This window comes from Mytilus edulis, chromosome 7 (genome assembly GCF_963676685.1).
Source record: "Mytilus edulis chromosome 7, xbMytEdul2.2, whole genome shotgun sequence".
In the NCBI taxonomy this organism is placed as follows: Eukaryota; Metazoa; Mollusca; class Bivalvia; order Mytilida; family Mytilidae; genus Mytilus; species Mytilus edulis.
In genome coordinates, this window is record NC_092350.1 from 17,811,354 (window position 1) to 17,833,640 (window position 22,287).

The window sequence follows — 22,287 nt, forward strand, 5'->3', positions numbered from 1 at the left end:
CTTAAGTCAACCAGCTACACTGAATGAGACACAAACTATAGTCCACACTCCAAAACAGGCGACTCAGACAATTCAACAGCCTACACAAATAGATTTGGACTAGTCATACCATCACACCCCTGAACCAGATGTACCTTCTTTGTCCAAGATACCACGTGCTCTATCCCGTCTTCAGCCACACAATAAAGCTGGCGAAAAGGAACTTTTGACACCACGAAGACCGAGCCGCCGCAACACAACAGAACATAACATTGACGAATCAGCAACTGATTAGCGAATTATACATAGACATTGATAAGTGAATCTAGACACTTTGTGTTTAAAATTGTGAAAGGACATCATACGTTTAATATTGTTCGCGTCCGGAAGACTTTAACAGAACATTCGTGAAGATTTATTCTCTTATAGACTTTAATTTATTTGTTTAAGTTTTTTTCATATCCAAAACAACTTGTCCTCGGGGAGGAGATAACTAATCATTAACTAATGTACTGTATATATATATATATATATATATATATATACATTTCAGGTATCAGTCATCATTATTATTAAAAATATAAACCTAAGAAGATGTTGACTCTCATTTACTAATTTATCAAGAGGTTTCGTGAAGGCATTCCACAAGCCCAACATTTGGCTCCAGCTGCCTGGGGTCATTTTTGAGTTTCACATGGGGCACTTATGGCACTACCTGAATCTCCTACTGCACTCCTTGTTGCTTTACCCTGTTCTTTCTGAGCAATTCATGATACAGTCTCTTCTGGTGTTCTATCGGTCTTGGAGTCACCTAGCAGGTCAGACATAATTTCTGGGTCTGCAATACCTCGTACTAAATTGTCCTTGATTATCCCATCACTATAATAATCAAATATATGGTTGCAACCTAATTCTTTGCACGTTGCTTTATACTGGCAGAGTGATGCTTGGCCTCTGAGACTGGCCAAAAAAATCTGATATTTGACCCAGGTGATTGAGTCATTCTGTTCTATTTTATGCGTTGGACCAGTTTGCTCCCTTCTTTGACGGCCAGCCTTTTGGTTGCCTTTAAAAGATCTGTCTCTATTATAATGGCAACATCACCTTGAAGGTCACGCATAATATATGTACGCAGATTAGTGTCACAGCAGTAGAAAATGGCTGTAGGTAAGACATTGTCTGTGATCGCCATCCCTGTTTTATACATCTTCCACTGTCTGGTGAATGCTGACCATTGATCTGGATCACATCCTGCAGCTATAGTAGGTGGGTCCAATTTCAATTTGTTTGATGCTGGTTTAACTAGAGGTGGGTGAACGGTTCTGTCATAAATCTGTAGAGCAGTGGTTTTGAGCAGAGCAGCAAATGATTCATCCAGGTCCTGAGATTTCCAATTACAGATGTCTATAGTGCACTGTAGAACAGTCATTGTAAATTTACTGTTTTTCAGCTGTTAGTAACAGTATCAGTCATAAATGAGAGTCAACATCTTCCTATGTTTATATCTTTAGTGATGACTGATACCTGAAATGTATATATACACAGTACATTAGTAAATGATTAGTTTATTAGTACATAACCTATCCTGGAGGCGGCGTGCAACAGATGTTGAAAATAAAAAATCCCAAACTCTTATGCCATTTTTATGGCATAATTGCATGAACCCCCTGAGGGGTTCATGCTTATATATTGGCGAGTTTTGGATGTGTCTATGGGCCACTCGATATCTCTCGGCCGGAAGTCAAAATTCTCGGAACGTCTCTAAAGTTTTCGGTCATTTATACAGGTCTTAACAGGTTGTTATCTACGTCTTTGATATGGTCCCTTGGTGGCCCTTGACGACGCAATTATGTTTGTTTTAAAACGACCACTGTACACTGTGTGTATCTGTGTCAATTATAACGTGGTATTGTCTGTTGTCTCGATAACATGTAAACTAATTATGTTTGAAGATTTAACCACGGAATTACTGTGTATTTCATCATAAACTTACGGGAGAGAACATTCTGGTTAAAATATTAATATTTAGATCGGAAAACAGAAAGATAATACTCTTATTAAAAGTATTTAATACAATCGGAATCAAAGAAATATATATAAAATATATACTGTATTTATGTTTCTGAAGAAACTTAACAATGATTGAAATATTTTCAGAGTTGCAATTAAGAAATAAGTATTTTATATGACAAGATACTCTGCTTTGGTATTTTTAAATATTCATTTGTAAAGGAAACATAAAAATTAAATCTAAATAAATTCTTGCATCCTACAATAAAAAATGTGTATAAACAATAATCATTATACTTCTACGTTAAATATTTCATACCATTTTAGTATTTAGGTTTTATGAGTAATTATTATTTATTTTTGTGTATTGTAATATATCGATAAAACGGAAAGTAAGATCAATTTATTAAATATTTAAATTTTAAACGGTCGTGAATAAAAATACTTGTGTGTTTTCAATTCATAAAGCATGATTTTAAATCCTTGAAGCTCACAACAACCGTTAAAATAATTTACAATAATCACAACTACATTTAATTTCAACCATAATGTTGATTATTTTATACTGTTAGTATGGATTTAGAAGTATTTGCTTATATTTTGTATACGGTAATATATTTACATAGTGGAAGGTAATAGAATTTAAAAATAGATTCATTCGATAAATAAAATGTCCATACGTAAATACTTGACGTTCGTGTTTATTGACATTATATGTAATATTCAAAAGAATTTGAAAAAAAAATACTAACAGGAACGTTAATTTATTATAAAATTTTAATTCAATTTTAGTTTGTTCGTTTTGATAGTTTAACCTTATAGCATCGACATATTTGTGCTATCATGGTACGGTTTTGAAATTTGTATTCATTGTGTGTCCAACTATCCTACACGTCTTGATTCATTCGCATTATAGATCACATTTCAAAAGCACACTATCGGTTTGCGTTCTCAAAAATTCCGGATAAAATGTCAATGAATCCGGAATCAAAACATTTAATGTAGGTCGTTTGAAATTCGAATTCAATATTAGATTGAGATATGTGATGACGCAAATGCGTATTATTTTCCTCTGAGTATCAATGAGATGCTTTCTATTTACTATTTCGCGCGCTAAAATACTACTTGCATGTAATACTATTAAATTCACTTGTGAGAGCTTATTTTCGTTTTTGTTATCTAAATTCAGGATACGGCAGAAAGAGCTTTACATGTGACTTTCAAGCACGGTCATCATTACTAACGGTATTCTGACCTCGAGTTGTTTCTCTTTTGTTTCTTTTTTGAGTCACTGTCCTATCATAACCTTTGACTTTTTAACTCGTGTCTGGCGTTTTTTATATCTACATACCTTTTTATATACACTGGTTATTTTTGAAAGTGTGTACAGGTATTCATAAACTTCTGAATTAAGAAATTCTTCGGCAAAACTAAGTTTCCCTGTAGAATGTTTGAATTGATTTAAGTAAAATCAGGAAATCTTAAAATTTGAGATGTTTTATGAATCCAAAATAAGTCTCTTCATTAGAGGTCCCAATCAATTGCATGCCAAGACAGCTTCAAATACGAGTTAAGAATATAAAGGCATTCATGTAGGAAACAAAATATAAAGATATGATAGATGAAATAAATGCATCCATAATTCCAGATTATAAAGCAAACTGAGTGCATAAATTTATATTGCGATAGGTTTGTGCAATTTGCATAAGTCATCCGGTTAGTAGGATTTGCTAAAGGGTTATAATCGGAAAAATTAAGTACATTCCCAAGTAATAATTAAAATAGTCGAGCTGTAAAATAACTATTCAAATAAAAGCTGTAAATATATACTTTCAACTGGCTTCTTCTATTTACAGTCAATTATTTCAATTCAAAAGCAAACACAAATTCAGCAATAATCTTTTGGTGACCCAGCATTCAGCGGTCTTAGGTTCATGTATTGCTTTTCTTTTTTTTTAAAGAAAGCAACTTGTTTTTTTTTTCATTGGCTAAAAGCTACCGTCAACTCCAAAGTTGGCCACACGTAACTAAGGAGGGACCAGCTATTTTGAATTTATTGGATCAACAAATTTGGAATGAGGAAACGATGATAGTCCGTGGGTACGGGACGATAAATGACTTACTCGTGTTAAGAGAGAGAGAGTCATATCTCTTGCACGTAAAAACACCCTTGTAGATTTCGAAAGAGAGCAGGCTAATGCCGCTACAAGGCAGCACTCACACGAAAGGGATTAAAATAAGCTGTAAAACTTGTTTCCCAATCCACTATAAATAAATATGTTTAAACTTAAACATAAAAAAATATTTTGATTTCTTCAATATTATCTAAACAAAACAAGACCTACCACAAAAATGACGTTTTGATGCGATTTTATCCAAATTTGAATCGTACAGATAAAGTTATAACTTTCAGGTTGTAAATTTTCCTTTGCATGAAGTCACGTTTAACCAAAATCATACATGCAATTTCCTGGATTTTTTGTTCCACAAATTTATACATTTTTTTCAAGCTTTAACGTATTATTTCTTTTTGTAATGCATTTTCATCGGAATAACAGTACTGTCATGAAGAGTTTCCAGCGTTAATTTTGCTTTGACGTGTCGCCAGTAAAACTGCATTTAAGACCGTAAAATCACCAATTGAATCATATGGTGTTCAAAGTGACATTAAACTTCTATCAAACAAACACATACGCAGAACATGACCTGTGAGTACACGAGCGATTTAGTTTCACACAAGATCATTGAAAAAAATATAAGTTTATATCCTGAATCATAGCAATTTGTAGATTCTACTCAGCATTCTCATAAAGTTGACAGGTTGACATATCATAGTCAAATATTGCTCTGTAAATGAATATAAACGATAATTTGGAGTACTAAATTTGCTCATCATTGCTGCTCTTTTATGCTTTTTTATTCAGCATATAGAAGAAGAAAAATATTTGTTATAATTTTGCAATGTATACGGTATGACAAACTCTAAATCGTTCTAAGTTTATAATGTGTATAAATTAAGCAGATTGTTTATGTATTGAAGTTGTTTTTTGTTACCTTTTACAGATGTGTCAGAAAAAAACTTCGACTTCAGTTCCTATATTCTCACGAAGCATAGAGGTTTAGCCAACCGCCCCTGAATATTGAATATTAAATGTTTTAATCTTAATTCACATATAGCTACTCAGTCTGCAATGTATACTTGAGAGTCCTTGCAATTGGATAGTTTACATGTAACCCTGTCTCGTAATTTTGATAACGTGTGACAAAGAAAAGATAAAAAATGCCATAAATCGATCATATAGAGCTAGATAACATATACATTGTAGTTCATGAAAATATGAAAACTGATCCTAGTATATCATATAGACTCTTCGACATTCAACTTCAAGTAGCATTGGACATCTTTTGAAATTTGACAATTCAATGAAAAAATGCAGGTTAAGTTGAACATTACACTATTTTAAATTCTGAAATTTAGTTAGATTAAAAAACTTTGCAAGAGTTTAAATCTTTAACTATCAAAATTAACTATCAAAGTTCAGTAAAATTATTTATGTAGAATAAGTCATTTAAACATAATATTTAGAGATCTTATAACTTCTTTATTGTGAAATATTTGATTGATTTTGGTAGAACTGTTGGTAAAGACGCAAGCTTGTTTGTTCTAAATTGAACAATTTGATTTTAAAAAATCCAGAACAAAATTAAAAATGCTCTTCAATTTGATTTTTCATTTAAATTCTGATTTCTATGACCTAAAACGAAGCTGAGATATTTATCCTGGAATATTTAGAATCCGATTTGCAAAAATATTTATCATTGTCGGTGAAGGTGAGAAACTGAGGCGTTTGACTCTGATTACGAACAAACGACATCTAAAAATAAAAGTGCAACCAATGTTTACTGCTGTACCCCTATTTTAAAAAAGTTTTTTCTATACGATGTCGATAGTGAATAAAACTGCGTATTCATGTCATTATATTCGATATTCACCTCGATTAACGTTACATGCTCTTACATGTTTAATAATGGTAAGATGTTTGATTCTCAACTATTGTTTTTTTTGTAAATAGTTGTTATTCATTGTATAACTTTTATGTCGGAATTTGAAATTAAACATTTATTATCTTTATTTTCATTAAGAAAATCTAACATTTGTATAACAAGACCGTATAACTTACTTTTGATAAAAATTAAAACCAAGGTATTTGATACACCATCTCGCTCACCATTTTATTCGTCTTGTTTATTAAGGCTTCATAGCTATCTTATGAGTCATAAATGTTTGTCTGTATGCTTGTTTCATTTTTTACCATGGCATTGTCAGACTTTTGAATTTATTGTCCCTTTGGTATCTTCGCCTCTCATTTTCATAAGAACAGATCTTGCATACTTCATTTATTTTTTTATTACGGAATAATGTCGTAGATGGTTTGTAACAAGTGTATTATAACAGTCTTTATAATTTACTCCTTATAGTAGTTAATTTTAATAAATAATCTGCCGTTGAATTCTTTATTTATGCTTACAGAATTATGTGTCGCGGTGATCGGTCAAACAACAATACACTTCAGAGATGGAGAAAATGTTACTCTTATATGCCACTTAAATCACCCTGTGGGAATTGTCTTATGGACAAAGGATCAAACAATAATTACAGACGAAAAATATGATATTAGTCCCAAAATTTCGTGCTGTAAAAAGTACAGTGTATTTAGTAACGATTCCTTTGAAGCTATGCTTAAAATCAATATGGCTGAGGACTGTGTAGTAGGAAATTATGGGTGTGAAACAAGAGGTGACCAAGGATTTCAAAGCTTCTCAGTGAAATTGAGTAAAATTGGTTTGTAAAGTTTATTTCTGTATTTGATAATGTTTATACTTAAAGATTTGAAATAAAAAAAATAGAGAAATATTGTAAAGTAATAATTATTGTTGCTAAAGAAAATTTTAAAATTTAAACCGACCTGCCTGCCAGTTATGACGGACACTTTCATTTAAAAAAAAATACTAAGTTTAAAGAATTATGCAAGACAGTAGTGTGTATATAAGAAAATAAAAAATACATTTTTTTTTATCTTATTCTAAGCTCATTATCCTGAATTCCTGGATTCACCACATTTATTGAGTTCTTTTGTTACGAACTTTGCTGTTTGCGTCTTTTAAAATACTATTCATTGAATTCTTTGTTAGTTTCCATCTCTTCGTATTAGTTTAGCATTTACAACCAGGTAATAAGAACAATAGCTTATGTGTAATGATAATTATTGTTACTTTTTATAGAATTGCCTAAAAATCTAACAGTACCGAACACCGATTCCAAACAATTACTTCATGGGATTGAATCAATACCTCTCGATCTGATATGTCGAGTGATTAGTGGAAATCCCAAGGAAACGTTATCCTGGATCTTTAATGATGAAGTATTAACATCGGACAATTCCTCTGACTCGCTGGAGTATACCATCACACCAGACCGGACATTTGATTATCGAGTATATATATGCCAAGCTGAAAGTAGATATCAGAAGACACCCTTGAGACAAAATATAACTTTGAATATTGATTGTAAGTGTTGATATTTTATAATATAATTGTCTTTTACATTATAAAGAAAAGTCTTTATTTACAGATTTGAATTATGAATACAAGGATTAATTTTTTCATATTTCCTCTACGTCAATTCACAGCAAAATGATATATCACAGCGGGAGATTAAACAAACGTGAATTAAGGCTATATGGTAAACGACAAAAACAACATGTCATCTAAATGTGAACCTATTACATTCAACAACAGACAAATGTCTCTTAAATACGTTAAGCTTAAAATCGAGCATAGTCTTATTTTCCATGGAGTCTGATTATGTTATTATCTTGATGATTTATTTAACTTTTTAACATTTCCCCTTGTCCATTTTTGTTTTCGATGTTATATCTTAAAATACATTAATTCATATAAATCTTCATTACAAAGCAGCAACTCTATTCTTATCGTCTTAATACTAAAAGAATTTACTGCCGATCATAACTTTACGTTGTTTTTTTTCGCATTCTTTGTTGATATAGGGAAATGCCAGTTCATTTGAGACATGCACATGAAACTTTTTTTTTTGTAGTTTGTAAAATCATTTTTTCGTTCAGCATGTTTATCTAAATGTTACCCCAGTCCCACTAGGCCACGATCGCACTACGATCTGTGAAAGAAATGCAAATTTTGATGATCGTGGTACGATCGTGTAGGTCGCAGTAAGGTCGCACCACGATCGTGGTGAGGTCTTCAAGATCGTGAAGAGCGTGGCCAACTTTGAACATGTTCAAAACAATCGTGGTGCGGTCGTGGCGAAATTAGGTCGTAGTAGAAGCAGAGTGAGAGCGCACTAAGATCGTAGTAAGATCGCAAAGGTCGCTGTACAATCGTAGCTAGAGCGTAGCGAAAGCGTGATTCTATTCGGAGAGATTGAGCTACGATCTCACAGCGACGTTATCACGACCTTACTACGACCATCACGTTCTCACCGCGACCCAACTACGCTTCCACTACGACTTTACCACGCTGTTCACGACCATAGTACGATTCTAGCACGCCCTTGCCGTCCTTATCACGCTCTTCTCACTACCTTACTACGTTCACACTACGACCATCATTTTTATTGTCATTTTCACATAAAATATATAAAAAAAACCTCCCTAGATTTTGTTTGTTTGAATTTGCTCTTACGGCTCAACCATGCTTCTAGTTTTTATATAGAGAAGACCGTTGGTTTTTCCCGTTTAAATGGTTTAACATTAGTATTTTTGGGGCCCTTTATAGCGTACTGTTCGGTGTGAGCCAAGGCTCCGTATTGAAGGCCGTACCTTGGCCTATAATGGTTTACTTTTATAGATTTTTACGTTGATGGAGAGTTGTCTCATTGGCACTCATACCACATCTTCCTGTATAAATTGACACATCTGTGTCATCTCTGCTATCGTCACTAAAATATCGTCATTTGAGCTTTATGGACCAGCAATAGGTTGTAATTTAAGTTTGATTGGTCGTTCCGACATCTCTTGATGACAAGTATTATACTACTTATACGTATGTGTATAGTATCAGTTTAATTGAAGTCTGGAGCTGGCATGTCAGTTAACTGCTAGTAGTCTGTTTTTTTAGATCTCACAAACATGTTTAACCCCGCCGCATTTTTGCGCCTGTCCCAAGTCAGGAGCCTCTGGCCTTTGTTAGTCCTGTATTATTTTAATTTTAGTTTCTTGTGTACAATTTGGAAATTAGTATGGCGTTCATTATCACTGTACTAGTATATATTTGTTTAGGGGCCAGTTGAAGGACGCCTCCGGGTGCTGGAATTTCTCGCTACATTGAAGACCTGTTGGTGACCTTCTGCTGTTGTTTTTTTCTATGGTCGGGTTGTTGTCTCTTTGGCACATTCCCCATTTCCATTCTCAATTTTATGTTTTTATTTATGTATTATTGTCATTTTGTTTATTTTCTTTAGTCACATCTTCTGACATCAGACTCGGAATTCTCTTGAACTGAATTTTAATGTGCATATTGTTATGCATCTACTTTTCTTCATTGGCTAGAGGTAAAGGGGGAGGGTTGGAATCTCACAAACATGTTTAACCCCACTATTTTTGCGTCTGTCCCAAGGCAGGAGCCTCTGGCCTTTGTTAGTCTTGTGCTATTTTTAATTTTAGTTTCTTGTGTACTATTTGGAGTTAAGTATGGCGTTCATACTTTGCTCCCTCTGCCTCTACATCAACCCCTACCACCACGCCCACGTGTTCTAGTAGATTTTGGTAGCATGGCTGTATTGTTTCCGAGAAATCTTCGTTTTAATCAGAAATAGAAGGAATGGAACTATATTGATATGAAACACAATATTGACGGTATTGCTGAGAATGTAGTAAGATCGCGGTATGAACGTAGTGTAATTGTGGTGAGAACGTGCTATAATCGCAGTAATATCGTGTTGCAATCGGATAACTCGTGGTATGGTCGTAGTGAGAACGTGATGAGCGTAGAAAGAGATCTTGATAAGCGTAGTAAGGTCGCAGAATAAGCGCGGTGAGAACGTGGTATAATCGTAGCGGGATCGTTGTAGAAGCGTAATGAGGACGTAGTAGCATCGTGAAAGCAACGGAAATTTACATTTTCATGCCGCTCATACCGCGACCTCACCACGATCTGAATTTATTTTAGATCGTGGTGAGCGTGGTGCGATCGTGGTCTAGTGGGACTGGGGCTTTACAACTGTATAATTGATTATTTTCAGTCTTAATCTTTTTCATTTATCTGATTTTTTCTTCTTCCGTTAACCCAATCCCCTCCCGAAATATCAGCATGGATAAGGTGCATTATTAATGCTATAAAGCGCTCGCACGGTCGGTTTGTACAGTATAGTTTGAAATTTAAATCGAAATTTGTCAATAGTACTATCAAATATGATCTAATCTAGTGTAATGCCTTTCTTCTTGAGAAATATATTTGTAAATTTGCTATTGCTACATGATATATTTCATCTCAGATATATATATATATATATTGCTCCACATTACGATAAATTAAAACGTTTTTGCGAAAGTCAACAAATTTTTTTTTTTTTCGTTCAATCGAAATATAGATAGTCGACAACACAAATTCAGTCTTTTGTAGACGAAACACGCGTCTGTCGTATCAAAGTATAAGCCTGGTACCTTTGATAACAATTAGCCTGTCGTAAATCTCTATTGTATTGTTAATTTGTGTATTTATCTGTCCTGAATGTTCTTCCTTTTATTTGTAGTGTAGTCCTGTCATTTAATGTTGCCATTTTAGTGTTATATTTAATATTGCAATAAAAGCGGAAGGTTTTGCTTGCCACAAAACCAGGTTCAACCCACCATTTTTTCTTCAAATTCCTATTCAAAGTCAGGAAAATGACAATTATTATCTCATAGTTGGTTTTTATGTTTGTTGCATTGTCGTTCTTTGTTGGTTGCACTTTGGTGTTTCTGTTGTTTCGTTGTTTTCCTATTATATTTGATGTGTTTGTCTCAGTTTTAGTTTGAAACCCGGATTTGTTTTCTCTTAATTGATTTATGAATTTCAAACATTGGTATAGTACTGTTCCCTTTTTTTAGCATAATTAAGGTAAAAGGTTATTACATCGAAAGTTTTTGTATACCGGACTCGTAAATATTGAACAATACTTAATAGTTTTAATTATGAAAGTTAAATAATATATCAATGATGATTTTGTTAGATTGGTTGATGTCATCGTAAATTTTAGTGGTAAATATTTTTTAAAGTAATCCAGGCCGAGGAACTTTTAATGATTAACGCCATATGTAGGTTCTGTAAGGTGGTATGCAAAGGGTGATGGCTGGGAACTTTTTAGTGTCACTTGAAACAATGCTATATCAGATAGGGACACACATTTTGGATTTAACAGGCCACCAACAGACCTTTGAAAGGGTTGTTGCTAGGGTTCTGTTATACAGATATAACTGACAGGACATGATCTTTCATAGAGTATGTTTTACTCTTGGAGCTATCCTTAACTCTTCTAGAAAAAAACGCTTACAGAATATCAAAAAAAAATTTACAGGCTGTTATAAAACGCTTCTCCTGGTAGTTCAAAGCAGATTTAAAAACTTTTCATAATTCTAAGTGTAAAACAAAAATATCGAACTCCAAGAAAAATTTAATGGAAACTGAATATCTAGCTTAGACCCGCAACATGTTTAGATGTCTGTTAAAACAGTGGTTATCAATTTTAATAACTTTGTTTTTGCGAATTTTGAGAATACCGATAAAAATAAATCAATCATGTCATTACCTCATATGGCCATGAACTTAATAGTTGTACAAAGTTTCAACCATCTACCTTATTTTCGACTTGATCATTTGTTCTGACTCATATTCATTGTAGAAAACTGTATGTTGTCCTTTTTATGCGTATCGATTTTTTACTGTCCTAATGCCGTAAACATTGTCAATATCTCAAAAGACAACATACAGTTTCCCTCTGAATTCCAACTGTCTTGGGCAATGACAAGAGAGACATTTACTGTTAAATGTGAAAGACAGAAAAAAAGATTATTTTGGAATGAAAATTTTTAATACCATATATTCTTATATTAAGTACATATGTCTTGGTTTTTAAATTATTACCAGTCTTTAGAAAATAAGTCCATGCATAGATCATTTTCTTATAAAATTAAATGGAATGTTTTTTAAATTAAGCCCTTAGCGTTTGGGCACCTGTATACAAGTATATTGTAGTTTATACTTTTCAAATTGTCGAGTCGCATTTTAGCATTCTAACGGTTCAAGAAGACTACGATAAAGATACTTTATTAATTAAGTTCTAATAAACAAATCGATACTAATAATTATTTTTTTCTACAACAAACTAATATTCTCTATTCCTCAGATTACTTGTTACAATTTTACATCACTGTCAAAGCTGCAGTAAACTATTTGTGTGAAATACTTATGAGTATCCAAGAAAATACTCAAAAATATATAAAAAGAAAAACATGGAGACATAGTATGACTTGTAAATACAAAAACCTTAAACTGTCAAATAGTTGTTAAAACCATGATACTCCTGATCTGATATTTTGTATCCAAATACTATATATTTTGCCAATGCCTTTTTAAAAAAAATCATTTTTGCTAAGAATGTACCTTCTTCCAAAAATCTTTCAAAAATTAACATGTAATAAAGAATTGCAAGTAATCTTCTTGTTCATTTTTACAAAAACTGCATTTATCATTCTCAGATAGTTTCCATCTAAATAGAAGCTGCTTTGTAGGACTAATATACTGATTTAAGTAATTCTCATCTTGAAATTTACAACTTGTTTTCTATTAAAAAGTATAAAGTCGTATACACATGACATATGTAATGTGTATTCTAATTTTTCTAAATATTTATACCGATTGGCTTCGTATATTTTTTATTTACTAAAGTGTTATAGATTATTGTATTTTTGAAAATAAACTCATCATAGATACCAGGACTACAAAAGACTCATCAGTGACGCTCGAATCCAAAACATTTAAAAAGGCCAAATAAAGTACGAAGTTGAAGAGCATTGAGGACCAAAATTCCTAAAAGTTTTTGCCAAATCCAGCGCTAGCTAAGTTAATCTATGCCTGAGGTAGTAATGTTTTGCTTCAATTTGTTTATGTCGCCAACTTAATTAACCTTTCTAAAATAAAAGTTTCAGATATTTTTCCTCACTATCCAATATTTGTTGATATACACCAATCCACTTTTAACCCATTTCGGGAAAACAAACTTTTTTTGCGATTTTTGATATATTTATTTCCCCAAATAATCTGTTTCCTTATACCAGAAAAGATACTTATAATTCACTTCAATCCTTTGTTATTTCTATACAACATTTTTACATTTGATTATTTTTCTTCTCATTTTAAACCCCCAATCAAATATTTATTTCTTTTCAATAATTTTCAATAATTTTAATTTCATTAAGCACAAATGTAATATGATTTGTTTTATTTATTAAGTTTTAAAGTTGTTCTGATTGACATTTTTATTGTAATTTGTTAGTAAAACCACATCAAATTCAACAACAGACTTATCATGAAAACATATCATTCGACGTTCATTATATTGTAGATGTTCCCAAGGTGTCTGTGGCAGTTCATCCTAATTCTGTGATACAAGAAGGAACTGATGTTATATTTGAATGCATACATGATGTGAAATTTGCGCCTTTTGTCATTTGGTCAAAAGACGGTGAACACATACCATCGTTTAGTTCTTCACTGGAGTATATTTACAACATAACGAGAACTGACACAGGATTGTATAGTTGTAAAATAATGAAGAACGAAAATGAAGGATCTGGAAATGTCTCATTGGACATATTGTGTATGTATTTCTTGCGAAATATAAAAATTGAGAGTGTGTGTTGAATGTACAGTTTTAAAAAAAATGCGCATCGAATGCTCTCCATATTACTTTACTGAATTTGCAGACTGCCATTACCACAAACCGGTATATCAAATGCCTTTCTTTTATTTTAAGTCATATGAAACAAGGCACAAAGGTATCAATGAATTCGGGATAGTAATAATAAAATATCAAAACATTTGGAAATATATAATTAAATAATTGATTTTCTTTTAATAGAAAGTATATGTACATGTGTAAATAGTAAAGCAAGTATATTAAACATATTCATTTATATCGGTTTGTTCTTAAATGTAAAGAATTGTCTTCATGAATGACCATACACTACATTGTTTGGATTTATTATCTTTATACTTTTTGCTTAAATCTGTTATAGAACATTGAAACGATATTTCCAGTAGCAATTATTTCATCCAGTAGACTGTCATACATTTTTGTTTTCTATTGTGAAATAATGCACAGTATTTTGTTTCCAGATCCTCCAGATGTGTTTGTTATTGATTATTACAACGGTACTCTGTTTTGTAATGCCACTGGTAATCCTGGCATACACAAATACTCACAATGGGAGCATAGGTCAAGCAATAATAAGCATATACGATATCTAGATGGAAGACAAAACGGCTATTTACTTATACCTAATCTAAATGGTCTACCATGGTTTTGTAAAAGTGGTACATATATCTGTTCAGCAGAAAACGGTATAACTAATAATCATAGACTATATAGCACTGGGTCTATACACGTAGAGTTTGAAGGTATAAATAGATATGCTGTAGAATTTAAGTTGAACAATGGCGTATGTCAATTAAGTTTCTTAATAATATCTTTATGTAGAATAGTAGAAATTACTACATAATTTGATAAGAAATATGGAGAACAAAAAGATATTCTCGATTAGTTTTTACAAAAATTTAGTATAAACTACGTTCGCTTATCTTAAAGTCATTGATAACTTAGAATTGACGACAGAAAAACAAAAGACCACATTGATATTGCGTCTGACCTAACATACACATACAAGTGAGATGAACTCATTAAACAAAGATTACGATATTTCTTTTAAAATAAAAATCATCAGTCACTAAAAGCTGAAACTTTTCCGTTGTCGATATATACATTCTAATAATTATATTTAATGCGTTTCCCTCAGTTTTAGTTTGTTACCCCGATTTTGTTTTTTGTCCATGGAGTTATGACATCAATTTGTTTTGTTACAATGTAATGCGTCATCTGAAAAGCGTTCATAAGAATGAGTTTTCCCTTTTAAAAATTAAATAAAAATCTGTCTTTTTATATCAATTCATATTGGGACAACTAGTGATCGTTTTACCCATTTTTCAATCCGAAAATAACGGTTCCGTATGCTGGATTACCATCAAATCGGATTTAGATCTTGGCAGAAGAAACTTGCACTAAACTCCCTTCTGGATCATTACCTCGTTTTGTAAAAGAACTTGTTAACTGTAAAATCTTCCATGAAATACATAAAAATTCGTTTGCAAAAGAGGGGCAAAAGATACCAGAGGGACAGTCAAACGCATAGATAGAAAATAAACTGACAACATCGTGGCTTAAAAAGAAAAAGGCAAACAGACAAATAATAGTACAAAGGGTAACACATTGAAAACACAATATTAAGTAACACGAACCTCACCAAAAACTTGGGGTGATCTCATGAGCTCGGGAATGTAAGCAGATTCTGCTCCTTATGTGGCGTTGCTTGTGTTATTACAAGCCCTTATAGTTAAAGAATACTAGTAATAAGTGCCAGTTGAATAATCTGAAAAAGGTGAATGGTAACTTTGATGAATCTGAAAAATCTGAATAATATATTTAATTTTGCATTAGTTCTACCTAGTAAGAAATATAAGTAAAAGAAATAATACATTATTGACGTAAATGTCGACCATTAGTCTAAGTCCTTGCATAATCTAAAAATAGCAAACAAAATTTCTGGATTGTAACAAGAACACGTAAGGGCCAAACATTACTACGGCTTTTCAGCATTTGCACTTCCTAAATAAGAATTTCAGATTACTTTGTGATTGATAATGTCACCTAAAAATTAAAATCACAAAAATACTGAACTCCGAGGAAAATTCTAATCGGAAATTCCTTAATCAAATGGCTAAATTAATGGCTAAAACAAATCAAACAAATGGATAACAACTGTCATATTCCTGACTTGGTACAGACATTTTCTCATGTAGAAAATGGTGGATTTAACCTGGTTGTATAGCTAGCTAAATCTCTCACTTGTATGACAATTGTATAAAATTCCATTATATTGACATCGATGTGTTAACTAAACAAACAAACATACTAGTTTTAAAAAAAGGTAAAACATATTCTGTATTTTATTTATATCTAACTTTTCAAATTAAAACATTTAGCAAATAAGCAATGTGTCAATTAAGTGCAAAGAAACTAAATAACACTTTATAAACTTTGCTCGTTCAAAGCGCTAATTTCATCATAGAATTAATAAGAGTAATTTGAATTTAACTGTTTATGAAACTAATTTGATTTCATATTGTGCCTCTTCATTTGTGTTTTCGGCTTATGTTGTCATTATTCAACTTTGCTTTTGTCTAAACCTTTTGGAAACGGTTTTAATGTCGAGTTTATACCGTCTATTTTTCTGCTCTCATAAGAATTTGTTTTACCCTGAAAATTACATTAACTAGATATTTGGACGATATTTGATTTAAAATCGATCTATAAATGTATAAACACTCAATATTTGTTTTCAGGAACACCAGAATGTATTCTGAATGATTTTTATGGATATGGTGTTCTTGGACTAAACGCTGAAATATCTATTGAAGTTTATTGCGTTCCAAAGTATGAAGCCTTTCATTGGAAATCATCTGATGTTAATATTACAAACTCATCAACTAAATATTTCATAAAAGTCGCTGAAACACATCTAGAAACAGTGCGTAACTATATGCATATTCATGTAGCTAGATGGAAATTTTCGCTTATAATATATGACCTCAATCAAGATGATTCTGAATACTACACTCTTCAAGTTAGGAATAAAAATGGAAATACCTTTTGCGGCTTTCGCTTAAAACATACAAGTAAGTAACAAATATTTTGAGAATTTGTGTATATTTTGTTGTGTTTAAATGGGATCATCACAAATTATATACCCCTTACTCTCTAACTATTTGTTTGAACATATTGAAAATTTATTGCAGGTTTTTTTTTCATGTCTTTATTGCTTGTGTTGTCTTTTCAAAACAAAAATATATGTACAACTTCAAGTCTTTCAGTTTTCAAATTCAAATGTTTTCTAAATCATCTTTTAAAAAAGACCTGTATGCACACCAATCAAATAAACGTAATTTCTGGGTTCGTGTTGTTTATTATTTAGTTTTCTATGTTGTGTCATGTGTACTGTTGTTTGTCTGGTTGTCTTTTTCATTTTAAGCCATGACGTTGTCAGTTTTTTTAGATTTATCAGTTTGACTGTCCCTTTTGGTATCTTTCGTCCCTCTTCTATAAATGTATTAAAACTATGCATAAGCGACAGCTGAACTTCCTCTGCTTCTGTGATAACTTACACTATATATAAGAAAGAAATGATGACTTGCTATTATCGATTTACATTAACTAGCATGATAATTTCCTAAGCAGTTAAAAAAACATATATATATGCGGGCTTTGTGATCGCTTAACTGAGCTAATGCACGTATGTCTTAATAAAAAACATGATCTTTCCTTATAATTCCGGAGTTCTTCTTCCTGTCGTCTCCTGTTTTATCTCGTGGTTATTTCGTTACATGTAGATGAAGATGTAGTTGCGAACGAACGGTCTGTATACTAACAACAGGTATCTGTATTTTGATCCACCTTCATGATTGACTTTGATTTAGTGTTTTCCTCTCTGATCTGTTTAATTCCCAATTGCCGGTCCGTGTTTTACTGGCTACGTGTTTGATTAAGCTAGGTCACTATTAATGAAATTTGTTACCGGTTACATGCGAGTCACTTAAGGCGTCTCATGTTGTTTGTCTGAGCGATTGTCAAAGGGAGATACATCTCAATATACATGTAACAGGCTTATTTTTGAATCCTTAACATTGACGTTTTGACACTTCACGAAATGTCCTATTATAATGATTTATATAGAAAGACACGTGTCACATTTCACAATCATGGCTTGATCTTGTCTGAGGAGTCTGAAAATGTATCAAAGATGACTCAGGTTAAACACGTGTGAAAACTTATCAAAGATACCAGGCATAAAATTTGGTTCTTCATTTGAGCTTTTCGTCTAAATAAGACTCATCAGTGGGACTCAAAACAAACACAGTACGGTCGAATCATATAAGAACTCAGAAGAGAATTGGACAACACAATTTATTTTTTTATCAAATACATCTTAGGCTATTTTAATTGGGCAATCTAAAAATCATTAGGGTAATATATCAGTCACGGTTTCCGAATGGTCGAATGGGAAATCAGTCAATACTGTTCTCAATCAATCATTTTAAACGCTTTGCATTTCGGTTGAGTACAAAAGGAACCTAATTTTGATATCGTGTCAGTTATATCCACAACATAAGCCATAACTCGAACCTTACCCCCCAAAAAAGAGGTTTCGGTAATATCCATTTATATATTTATTTGTAGAAACAACAGTATTATTAGACAAGTATATGTGAAGATTTGGCGATTCAACTGATGTAGACAAATTTAAATTAAACATCAAAGAAAGGCGAAAGAAACCAAAGGGGTATTCAAACTCATAACTCGAAAAGAAGTTCCCAATGCCTTGGCAAAAAAACGATTACGACGAAAAGACAAACAATACACAGTCCGATCAAAGAAAAATAAAGACTGAGAAACATGAATTCAACCAAAAACCCTGGTTAATTTCAGGTAAAATCAAATAAGTATCACTCACACAAGTGCGCAAGAATAAGATTATCATTATCACGAGAAGAATAGATTATTGGCAAACATTCAACAGAAGATGGGATATGATTGACAATAAGACAACTCTCCACCAGAGACCAAAATGACATAGAGGTTAACAAAAAAATATATAGAAAAAGAACTCAGTCCATGTTCACTTAAGCTTGTATTTAGAAAACATTCTCAAAAATACAGTAATATTGTTTACTTTAAATTATATGTATCTGTGTATGAACCATAAAAGTTTACCTTAAGAAATATCTAATTTAATAAATAACGGTCAGAAATAAAAGTAGACTACTAGTATACAATTCAAGATTAATATCATTATTGTGGGTCTTATTTGCTTAAATGGTTATTAATCATTGTCATTTCAGATATTTTAAACAAGAAAAGTGTCCTTTACTTTAGTATATTAACATTATCATTTATAATACTTGTTACATCAGTAATCGCCAATATATGCATTCATCTTCACTGCAAGAAACTATCAAGGGTACAACTCCAGACTGGTAACAATGAAGTATCAGAAGTAAATATAGAGATGACAGACATTAACAATGGATATCATACCATCAATGAAGAGGACATCAGACAAGAAGACAATGAAGAAGAAATTCAAGCTGATATACAAAGTATTTATAACTCGCCGTCAGATAACTCTAGTGACAAATCTGCTGAATCAGCTGCGAATGAAAATGTACCAAGGGAATCGAATGATTACCTTAACCCTTACTGTACAATGATTGAAAGTACAGCCGATGTTCACAATTATGAGTCGTTGTCTTTAGAAAAATTCGAGCTTAATACTAGTAAAGCAGATGTCGATTTGAACACTGGAATACAAAGATCTTATGAAAATTTAAAATTTTGAAATCAGATTTTTTTTTGCACCGGTTATTATATGCACAATACATGAAACGCGAAACAGTTATTCATTAAAAAGGCCTTATGTTTAAGTTAAATTTAAAAATATTTGCAAAGAAAGATAGAAAAAGTAATAATAACAATTATGATATTTTCAACAAAAAAAACCGTCTGTAGCCCTGTGTTTTATTAAATTTTCCAAGTAGATTAACATCAAAACAGAAACGATAACGAATAAAACAGATGCGCCATTTTGTACGTATTAGTAAGCTGGTATATCATATTAACATCCTTGTTTTTTGTTACACTCTCTATTGTCAAATGTGTAACATCATCTCGTGATGCTTCAAGAAACTTGGTTATGGATAGTACCTGGTCACTGTTTTAAATTTCTATCTATAACGTGTCCAATTTGGATCTACATTATTGGTACTTCAAACATGTTGTCGAATATTTATTTTTTATTTTGTTTATTAAATAATGTAACCATTGTAGTCTTGAATTTATGTACTGGTGGGTTTGTCATTTAAGTTCCAGTCCTACTGTTCTTTCACACTGTTCAATGTTTTGTTCTTGTTAAAGTGGTACATACAGAGCCCTTACAAAATAAATCTTAACAGCATCAAGTTTCATTTAAGTTGTGTATAAAAGAGGGAGAAAGATAACAGAGGGACAGTCAAACTCATAAATCGAAAATAAACTGAAAAAGACAAACAATAAATGGTACACATGTCGACACAACGTAAATAGTCTATTTCGGTAGGTAACGTTCATGAAAGGGAAGGGAATTGTAGTTCCGACGTAAGCAACATATCCGATATCATTTGTGAAACGGTTATTCCAAAACGGTCAACCAACTCGTGATGGCGTCCGTAGAATTTACGAAAGGATGATTTCAACTTCACCATTAGAACTTTTGGTTTAATAGCTTCCTTGTGAGCAGCATCCCTCTATCAAGAAAAGCATGATAAGAAATGCAAGCACGGGGATATCGTTTCAATTAGGAGATATATACCCCGTATGCAGGTGCTGCTGGAATGATGCTACTCAGAAATGGAAAGTTCACAACTAGAAAGCTGAAATCATCTCTTTTGTTGTAAAGTTTTGTTTTCAACCGACCCTCATTGTCAATTTCTAGATGTAAGTCAAGATATGAGGGCGACTTAACTGTATCTGTTGTATCCTTTATCTATAGTTCAATGGGATAGAGGCGTTCAACATAGTCACCAAATTTTGAATTTTTAGTGAAAGAACATCATCTGTATAGCGGAAAGTTGAGTTGAAGGCTATTGCTAACTTCTTACCTTTCTTCCTAAGAAGTTCCTGTATGAAGTAAGCCTCATAATAATAAAGAAACAAGTCGACAAGAAAAAGGGGCATCAAGTAGTTGGTAGACAGGGTAAATAAACCACCACCACCCCCTTTATCATCAGCACTTCTTTATCCGCTAGGTGAGGAGGAAGGAACAGGCATATGAAATATTTTAATTGAAGCGTCAGTTTATTGCATGAATAAAATTGCGGATGGAAATAGGGGATGTGTCAAAGAGACAACAATTTGACCAAAGAGCGGAACACAACCGGAGGCCACCGATGGGTCTTAAATACAGAGAGAATATCCCGCATCCGGAGGCGTGTTTCAACTGGCCTCTAAACAATAATGTGTTCTAGTTTAATGAAAATGGACGTCATTTTGTTTTTGGGATATATAACTATCCGGCCACGTCAACTTGTATTTGTAGTATTTGTATTTATATCCATCTGATTAGCCTTTTTAACTGATTTTCATGTTGTACTGTTACACCACTGTCCAACGTTAGGGGAGAGTTAGGATTCCGCTAACATGTTTAAACCCTCCACATTCTGTATGTATATATATATGTGCCTGTCCCAAGTCAGAAGCCTGTAATTCTGTGGTTGTCGTTTGTTTTTGTGTTACATATATGTTTTTCGTTCATTTTTTGTACATAAATTAAGCCGTTAGTTTTTTCTTTTGAATTGTTTTACATTGTCATTTCGGGGTCTTTTGTAGCTGACTATGCGGTATGGGCTTTGTTCAATGTTGAAGGCTGTACAGTGATCTATAGTGGTTAATTTCTGTGTTATTTGGTCTCTTGTGGAGAGTTTTCTTATTGCATACTACATCTTCTTTTTTTATATATAAGATTAACAAAGGCTGGTGGCTCCTGAATTTGGACATGGGCGCAATATACATTAATAATGTAGAAATATTAACGCTTTCAAAACCCGAATCAAAGGATACAGTCATCTTTGATCAGATCACCAGCAGAAGTGATTTTGTTTTATTTCTTTAAGATTGTCGAAGTTTTTCAGGCTTTTTGACGTCATTTACATGTTGCAATTGTATTTGATGTAACTCATGTGTGCTCCTTGGGTTAGAATAAGTAATAAGCCCTGGCTCTACCTGAAAGGTATTTTACATCTGTTAACATTCGTATATGATACAACAGAATACACATACTTTTATCAATTTAAAAAATAGTAAATGCACACATTATAACAAGAGTAATAAGAGACTATAACTACTTGAAAAGCAATTAAAAG

The 22,287-nt window shown here is 32.5% G+C and overlaps 1 protein-coding gene across 1 annotated transcript; it reads left to right on the forward strand.

Moving 5' to 3' along the window:
* Nucleotides 1–6,508: 6,508 nt before the first annotated feature.
* On the forward strand, nt 6,509–20,191 carry LOC139480901 (neural cell adhesion molecule 1-like). Its single transcript, XM_071263843.1, has 6 exons — nt 6,509–6,832; nt 7,273–7,557; nt 13,628–13,882; nt 14,401–14,682; nt 16,681–17,013; nt 19,234–20,191. Exons 1-6 carry the CDS (start codon nt 6,511–6,513, stop codon nt 19,728–19,730), a joined length of 1,974 nt encoding a protein of 657 aa, XP_071119944.1. The 5' UTR covers nt 6,509–6,510; the 3' UTR covers nt 19,731–20,191.
* The last annotated feature ends 2,096 nt before the right edge of the window (nt 20,192–22,287 follow it).